The following is an 8,845-nucleotide window of genomic DNA, read 5'->3' on the forward strand; positions in this document are numbered from 1 at the left end:
GTGGCCAAGAACAGTGTTTTCAAAGAATCAACTAAAAGTATAAGAAAGCCCGCCTATTCAAAAAGCCTAGGCTGCACCTGCAGAGGTACTGAGATTGCTCGCTATGGCAGTCAGAGTGCAGCAGTCCTTGGTTATCTCCATCATGCTAAAAGGCGTGATTTACTCTGTTCCTTAAAGGACAGAAAGAGGGCCACTTTGTATTTTCTTTTTTCCAGATTACAAGGCACTTGGTATCTTAAAGCGCCAGTTCCCGAACACAGCACTGATTGGGCTGACTGCGACCGCAACCAGTCATGTTTTGAAGGATGCTCAAAAAATACTGTGTGTTGAGAAGTGTTTTACTTTTACAGCTTCTTTTAATAGGCCAAATCTTTATTATGAGGTATGTAACTTCTGTGAAGGGTTGTAGCAGAGAGGTTACCTTTTCATTGTGCTTACCAGTATTTACATGAGTAACAGTGAACTATATTTAAAAAGCTTTTAAAATCAGGAGGTAATTATAAGATTCATTAATTAATGCCTTCTTCTGATATCTCTTGTGCTGCATATTCTTTGTTAGTTTAAGTAGATGTTGCCTTGTTAAATTTATATTTTTTCTTGTGCAAGGGTGGAAAAAGAGCATAGATGGACACCAAGGATCCTAATGACATCCTATTAAAATTAATTATGAAATAATACAAAATTAGTATTCCATTAAAGATTTTCTAATCCTCCTATTTAGATTATATTTGATATATAACTTTGAAAGTTAAATAACCTAACAGGTTTTTTTTCTTTTTTAGTTCTTTTAAGAATAGACAATATTTTTGGGTTTTCATTGAATAGTTATTACATGGTTTATGTTTTTATAAAAGTAGCACTAGAAAATAAAGTCTCCATCTTTACAAGTTATTCACTGCTTCTGTGCCTCCTCATCTCTGGTAAAATAAAAAATAATGATGAAGAAGAAGTTAGGAGGTGGTGGGGTGAGGCAGATGGGGTGAGTGAAGGAATAATAGGAAAAAACACAGTGTTCATGAAAGAATCACACCTTGAAAGATGTAAGTAAGTGACTACTTGGTACTCATTAAGTTACTTTTTAATAAGTTAGCTTTTTTTAGGTTCGTCAAAAGCCTTCAAACACTGAAGATTTTATTGAGGATATTGTAAAGGTCATTAATGGGAGATACAAAGGGCAATCAGGTAATAAAATAACAAACCAACTTTTTAGACAGAGAGAACTTTCAAAAAGTAATTAATATTATACTGATATACTGATAAATGATTAGCACCAAAAAATATTAAGGTAATGCATGGCAGAGGATACTTGAACATGTTATGGTAAAATTAATTTGCTTGGCCATCTTAGAAACTGTATGTGGCATTTGCTAACTTTCTGATTTATTTTTGCTTATTTACACTTAATTGTTTTAAGGAATGGACCTAATTTCATAATGTTAATTTTCAGTAGCACATATTTAGTAAGTATACACTGTGTATAAGATAGAAGTAACCACTGATGATCTAAAAGGGATGTAAAATGTAGTCCCTTATAGTAAAGGACATGTTAAAGAAATAAATAGAACATATTGAATGAGTTAAGTATAGATGGAGTTCAGAGCATGTATAACTGTGTTTCAGGATTAATGAACAGGCAAGTATTACTGAAGGAAAGAGTTTGTATAAAAGCGGCATTTCAAAACTGTTCTATAGATTTTCAGGAGATATGAATGGGTATTCCAGGTAAAGTGAGTTCCAGGGTCAAATAAGTTTGAAAAAGGCTGCAACTAGCTATTTATCTCTCCTGAGAGTCACAGGGTGTATCTGTTTTGACCAGCCCTACAAACAAAGAGAGAAACTTAACTTAGTTTAATGCATTGCTCCCCAAACTCATTTGCACCTGGAACCTTTTTCACAGAACACTTGCTAACCTCTTATGGAGCTGTGAGGCATCAGTTGGAGAAATACTCTGTAGTGGGGAATAAAGTTGGAGAGAGGAAAGAGGCAATGAGATCCAACACCTGTGGCTCAGGGCTCATGTCTGCTGGTGATCAAATCGTGAATTATACCAAAAAATCAATATGTGTCGGGGCCTTGAAATTTTTCATAAATTATTTTCCCCTGTATTACCAGTAATCACTATTTTGAGTGTTAAAAATTCTCTTCCAGGATTATAAATCTAACAATTGGACATATTTTACTACAGGAATCATTTATTGCTTTTCTCAGAAGGACTCTGAGCAAGTTACAGGTAGTTTACAGAAATTGGGAATTCGTGCAGGTGCATACCATGCCAATATGGAACCAGAAGATAAGACCAAGGTTCACAGAAGATGGTCAGCCAATGAAATTCAGGTTAGGTATATATCTTCAATAGAAACATAACTCACCTTTAAGAGTATTTTCGCTTGACTTAATTAACATGAAATGTTAAAACATTTTAGGTAGTAGTGGCAACGGTTGCATTTGGTATGGGAATTGATAAACCAGATGTGAGATTTGTTATTCATCATTCAATGAGTAAATCTATGGAAAATTATTACCAAGAGAGTGGACGTGCAGGTATGTATAACTCAAATACAGTCATTTAAAAAAAAAGCTTTTCCAGAAAATACAGTATAAGTGATGTTTAATAATTCTGTATTTTTAATCTTTATTGGCTACTATTTTTAGAATAACATGTTTTTTTCACAGTTTAATCTTATGTATGTTCTATTAGAGTGTTATGAATTATTTCTTCAGTTTCCTAAGATAATTTGATATCCATCTTTGTCTCCTGAGTTTTTAATTAGTGGTTTCAACTCTGTAACCTAATTAACTGGATTATTTATGGACACATTATTTTTTAATTCTCACCTGAGGGGGAGAAATACATCAATGTGAGAGAGAAGCGTAGATGGATTGCCTCCTGTATGCGCCCGGCCAGGGATTGAACCCACAACCTTTTGGTGTACAGGGCGATGTTCCAGCCACCCAGCCAGAGCTGGATACATTTTTAAATTACGAAAGCTGAGCCCTGACCAGTTTGGCTCAATGTATAAATCAGTGGTCGGCAAACTGCAGCTCGTGAGCCACATGCGGCTCTTTGGCCCCTTGAGGGTGGCTCTACCACGTGCGGGTGCGCACGTACAGTGCAATTGAAACTTCGAGGCCCATGTGCAGAAGTCGGTTTTCGGCCTGGGTGAGTCTATTTTGAAGTGGCATTAGAAGAAGTGGGGTTACGTTCGCTGAGGTCAACCCCTCAGATTGAGGATGTTTTTAGCAAAGGCCAGTTTAGGAGTACTCTAAGTTAATAACAATGTACCTACCTATATAGTTTAAGTTTAAAAAATTTGGCTCTCAAAAGAAATTTCAATCGTTGTACTCTGGCTCTGTTGACTAATGAGTTTGCCGACCACTGGTATAGATCATCAGCCTGAGGACTGAATGGTCCCAGGTTCGATTCCAGGCAAGGGCATGTACCTTGGTTGCTGGCATATCCCCAGTAGGGGGTGTGCAGGAGGCAGCTGATTGATGTTTCTTTCTCATCGATGTTTCTAACTCTCTATCCCTCTCCCTTCCGCTCTGTAAAAATTCAGAAAAAATATATTTAAAAAAAAATAAAGTTGAATGTTAGTAAGTCTTCTAGTCATTTATAAAAAATTTGAACCCTGGCTGGTTTGGCTCAGTGGACGGAGATTTGGCCTGCAGACTGAAGGGTCCCAGGTTTGATTCCAGTCAAGGGCACATACCCGGGTTGCGGGCTTGGTCCCCAGTTGGGGGTGTGTGGGAGGCAGCTGATCAATGATTCTCGCTCATCAATGTTTCTATCTCTCTCCCTCTCCCTTCCTCTCTGAAATCAATAAAAATATATTAAAAAAATAAATAATAAATAAATTTGAGGGCAGTTGTTACAAATTAACTTTCACTTTTTTGTCTGAAATTTATAGATATACTTAGACAATGAAGCATAGCCAGCTGATTATGCATATATTATTTTTGCTTGCTTTGAATTTTTAAAGTAATTATGCAATCTCAAGATCTTTCCTACTACAGGCAGAGATGACACGAAAGCGGACTGTATTTTGTATTATGGCTTTGGAGACATATTCAGAATCAGTTCAATGGTGGTGATGGAGAATGTGGGGCAACAAAAGCTTTATGAGATGGTGTCATACTGTCAAAACATAAGCAAGTAAGCCACATCTCTTTTCATAACTTTTGTCAGTTAGAGACAAACACAATGTGAAAGTATATGATGTTCCTGTGAGTACTAGGAAAGTCAGTAAATACGTTGGTAAAACATCAAGTGCAAACATGTAAAAGTAGTGTATGAAGTGTAAGAACAAGTACATGAACCTGCAAGATCTGCCTTAATCCAAGAAAAGATATTCTCTCTCTGAGATAATTCTCCAAAACTCTGTTTTACTGAAGAGTCTGATAGAGATAGTGAGTTCAAGCTTTTTTTTTTTTTTTCCCCTCCAGTACTGGTGTGTAGCTTTAATAATTATGTACAGGTGTATAAGAGGAGTTTTGAGAGTTGAGCTCAGTAACACATACCAACCATCCTTCCAGCTGATGAATTGATGAAATAATTGAGAGCAGGGTCCAGTTTCTTCTTAATAAATTTTAATCTATTTAGGGTAGATTAAATTAGACCATATAGCTCCCTGATGGCTTTTCTGTCTTAGTCATCTTTGTACTCTTATTACCTATCACATAAAAATGACTCATAATTTTTATATAAGCAGTAACCAGACAGTGACAGAAAATGGTATTTCTTTCCTATAGATGCTACAATAATCTAGCTAAAGAGATGAGAAAAAGAACAGTTTTCTTAGATGTCCAGTAGACCCCCATGAAGCATATTTTGGGGTTTAGACTCTAAGGAATACTATAAAGTACAAGAAACTGCTATCAGGAAGATTTTTTTAATAGTAAAATATTGAATCTCAAAATGAATCTCAGACAACGTCTTAAAAGCTATGTTTATCAAGTACGTATGGAAAAAATATGTGGTGGGCAAAGTCCCCACAGATATCCACATCCAAATCCCAGCAACCTGTGAGTATGTTACCTTAATGGCAAAAGGGAATTAAGGTTACAAATGGAATTAGGGTTGCTAATCAGCTGACCTTAAAATAGGGAGACTAACTTGGATTATTTGGGTGGGCCCAGTATAATCACAAAGGTCCTTAAATTTGGAAGGAGGCAGAGAGGGGGAAGGAGTCAGAGTGATATGATGTGAAGATTCAACCCAGTGTGCTTGACTTTAAAGATGAAGGAAAGGGGGCCATGAGCCAAGGAATGCAGGCAGTCTCTAGAAACTGGAAAAGGCAGAAAAACAGATTCTGTCCTCTAGCGCCTCCAGAAGAAATACAGCCCTGCTTACACCTTGATTTTAACCCAGAAAGATCCACGTCAAACTTCTAACCTATAGAAATGTAACATAATAAATACGTTGTTTTAAGACTGAGTTTGTGGTAATGATATGGCAGCAATAGGAAACTTATACAAGATATAATTCTGTATTTTGAAATAGGGATTCTTAAAACATTATTAGATCACTTAATTTGTATCTCTAAATGTGTTGGCAGATGTCGCCGTGTATTGATAGCTCAACATTTTGATGAAGTATGGAACTCAGAAGCGTGCAACAAAATGTGTGATAATTGCTGTAAAGACATTTGTGAGTTCATTGTTTTTTGAACCTTTATAGGCTAGTACACACATACACATACTGGAGGCCCAATGCATGGAATTTGTGCAAGGGGCTTGGCCCTCGCAGCCGTGGCAGCTGCCTCGGCCCTCATAGCCCTGGCTTTGTCCAGAAGGTCATCTGTTCTAATTAGCATATTACACTTTTATTATTATAGATGGGTAGGACTACATGAGGGCACTATTTGATTTAAAAATAGATTTAAAAGATTAAACAACATGTGAATAGAATTTGCCAGATTCAAAAGTAACATGGTTTTGAAACAAAGGCAAATAAAAGGAAAAGCCATATTGTGTGTATATATTTTATGTTGCTATTACTGAAGGCATGTGAAATTTTAAGAAATGAAGGAAATAGTCTGAATAGAAATGCTATTTATATAAGATAAGGCTAATCTCATGATAATCTCTAATACTTTATAGTAACTGATTAGGAAAATAAAGTTTTAAAACTTTACTAGTATTTTTTTTTTTATGTTTTTTTTTTTTTAAATATATTTTATTGATTTTTTACAGAGAGGAAGGGAGAGAGATAGTCAAAAACATCGATGAAAGAGCAACATCGATCAGCTGCCTCCTGCACATCTCCCACTGGGGATGTGCCCGCAACCCAGGTACATGCCCTTGCCCGGAATCGAACCTGGGACCTTTCAGTCCGCAGGCCAATACTCTATCCACTGAGCCAAACCGGTTTCGGCTTTACTAGTATTTTAACTATTTCATTCTGTGTTTGGGGGTTGTACTTGAAGAGCTGGACTAACCAGTTCCTGAGTTCTGATGCCTTGGTGGATGAAGGTCATCAGTATTTTAAGTTTACACCTAGAGAAACTTGTTTATTACAGCATGTTTTGCTGACCAAATTAATAAGACTCTAATATATAAAATAGACCAATAATTGGGGATATCTGTCCAGGACATTCTTGTCTCTGTATCAGACTAGCTGTGAAGCCATACTAGTTTTCAGGAAATTGCTTAATGAGCACACATCAGGTAAATATGCAGAATAGATCGACTCTCCTATAAACACCTCTCAGAATTTGCATCATCATGTCTGGCAAATACTCTTTGGTTCCAGAGCACACCCAAAGGCCTTCTGATACTAGGTTAGTTTCTTTACATCACTGTAAATCTCAGTGTTTTAAAGAGTTTATAACTTAGGTTAGTGCCAGACTTGGGGGATAGCCTAGTTTTAATTCAGAACATATTAATAAACCAGTGTGTAGGGTGGCTCACAATGATGACTTGTTTTGAAACCAGTTTAACCACTTAGGATAGACTATCTTTGCCCTAATTTCTAAATCCCAATTGTCTGTAACTATGCCTCTTTGATTATAGCATTTGAAAGAAAGAATGTAACAGCCTACTGCAGAGATCTAATCAAAATCCTGCAGCAGGCAGAGGAAATGAATGAAAAGCTCACTCCACTGAAACTGATCGATTCTTGGATGGGAAGGGGAGCAGCAAAATTGAGAGTAGCAGGTGTTGTTCCTCCCACACTCCCTCGTGAAGACCTGGAGAAAATTATTGCGCACTTTCTTCTACAGCAGTATCTTAAGTATATACCAACCCCCTTCTTGTCCTTTCATGTTGTCTTTATAATTTTTTTTAAAACAGTACACGGTTTTATTTATTTTAAAATGTTTTTATTGATTTCACAGAGGAAGAGGGAGAGATAGAAACATGAATGATGAGACAGAATAATTGATCGGCTGCCTCCCGCATGCCCCCAACTGGGTATTGAGGCTGAAACCAGGGCATGTGCCCCCAAACTTCCTGGTTCATAGGTCATTATTGCTCAACTACTGAGCCATGCTGGCCGGGCTACTTTTATTTTTTTATTTATGGAATAAACATATATTCTTCCAAAAAGATTACTTTTAAGAAAAACTCTAATTTGGAATATATAACAATAATGATAATAATTACAGAATACTTTACATATTATAATTTTTACATATATTCATTTAACCTTAGCAACATGGTGAGATGAGACTAGATATTCTATCTTAATTTTAGAAATAAGGAAACACACTTTATAGGCATTAGCTATATCTCAGTACAGCCATAAATAGGAGATATGTTAAACTTAAGAAGAAATAGTAAAATGTCTAAAACCAGTACCATAAGAATGATGACTTACTCAATCACAAGAATAAAAAATTGGGAAAATATTTTCTTCCACTAAATGTAACGTGTCTTTATGATTATTTCTCATTTTTATAAATGCCTCAAAACAAATGGTTTTGTGGTTGTTTCATGTGACTGTTAAACACTATACAAAATATACTTAAACTCCAACTATAATTGATTAGTGTCAATAAAAAAGCACAAAATGAAAATACTTTCTATAAAGATAAACTGTATTTTTGTAATGTATTTTTCATTATTTCCTATCAATATATGACTTAGAATTATTGCACTTATGGTTATTTTTGTTTCCTATAACTCCTCAAAACCCCTCTGATTGGTGGTCTTTATCTTCTGCAGAGAAGACTACAGTTTTACAGCTTACGCTACCATTTCCTATTTGAAAACGGGACCTAAAGCTCATCTTCTGAACAACGAGGCACATGTTATTACTATGCAAGTAAAGAAGTCCATGCAGACCTATTTCGGGGTAACTATTTTCAAATATTTAAAAAATACATTCAAGCCTATGGATGCTTTTCTTTAATTAGTATTCTCCTAAGTCCAATTGAACATAAGAGGTAAGTCAGTGTTCTTAGAATCTGGGTATGGAAGACATAAAGTGGGAGAATTTAGACTAGCTTTTTAATATAGAGGAATTTCTAACCTCTGGAATGTGAAGACTCCATTTTAATGTCTAATTTTGTGATACACCTTGCTCTCATGGTGATCAATGTTGGTTGAGAAGTCTGCCTCTGTGGCAGAGGTTGAAAAGAAGTTATAAACTAAGTACTATCAAGCCTGCAAAAGCATGCCATATACAATGTGTCTAAGGACACTTTGGGTATTCTTTATGGTTTCTCTGATGGTATAGACCAGTGATGGCGAACCTATGACATGCGTGTCAGAGGTGACATGAGAACTCATTTTTTGGGTTGATTTTTCTTTGTTAAATGGCATTTAAATATATAAAATAAATATCAAAAATATGTCTTTGTTTTACTATGGTTGCAAATATCAAAACATTTCTATATGTGACACG

At 35.9% G+C, this 8,845-nt stretch overlaps 1 protein-coding gene across 4 annotated transcripts in view; it reads left to right on the forward strand.

Moving 5' to 3' along the window:
• RECQL (RecQ like helicase) overlaps positions 1-8,845 on the forward strand; it is a 28,870-nt gene that overhangs the window by 18,879 nt on the left and 1,146 nt on the right. For all 4 annotated transcript variants that reach the window (XM_036297211.1, XM_036297212.1, XM_036297214.1 and 1 more), the window contains 8 exons: positions 216-382; positions 1,101-1,182; positions 2,186-2,334; positions 2,424-2,541; positions 4,015-4,153; positions 5,556-5,647; positions 7,012-7,231; positions 8,164-8,293. In XM_036297211.1, coding sequence (XP_036153104.1) covers positions 216-382; positions 1,101-1,182; positions 2,186-2,334; positions 2,424-2,541; positions 4,015-4,153; positions 5,556-5,647; positions 7,012-7,231; positions 8,164-8,293 — 1,097 coding nt within the window. The remainder of the gene's footprint in view (positions 1-215; positions 383-1,100; positions 1,183-2,185; positions 2,335-2,423; positions 2,542-4,014; positions 4,154-5,555; positions 5,648-7,011; positions 7,232-8,163; positions 8,294-8,845) is intronic.

Source organism: Myotis myotis, unplaced genomic scaffold (assembly GCF_014108235.1).
Source record: "Myotis myotis isolate mMyoMyo1 unplaced genomic scaffold, mMyoMyo1.p scaffold_m19_p_3, whole genome shotgun sequence".
NCBI classification, from domain to species: Eukaryota; Metazoa; Chordata; class Mammalia; order Chiroptera; family Vespertilionidae; genus Myotis; species Myotis myotis.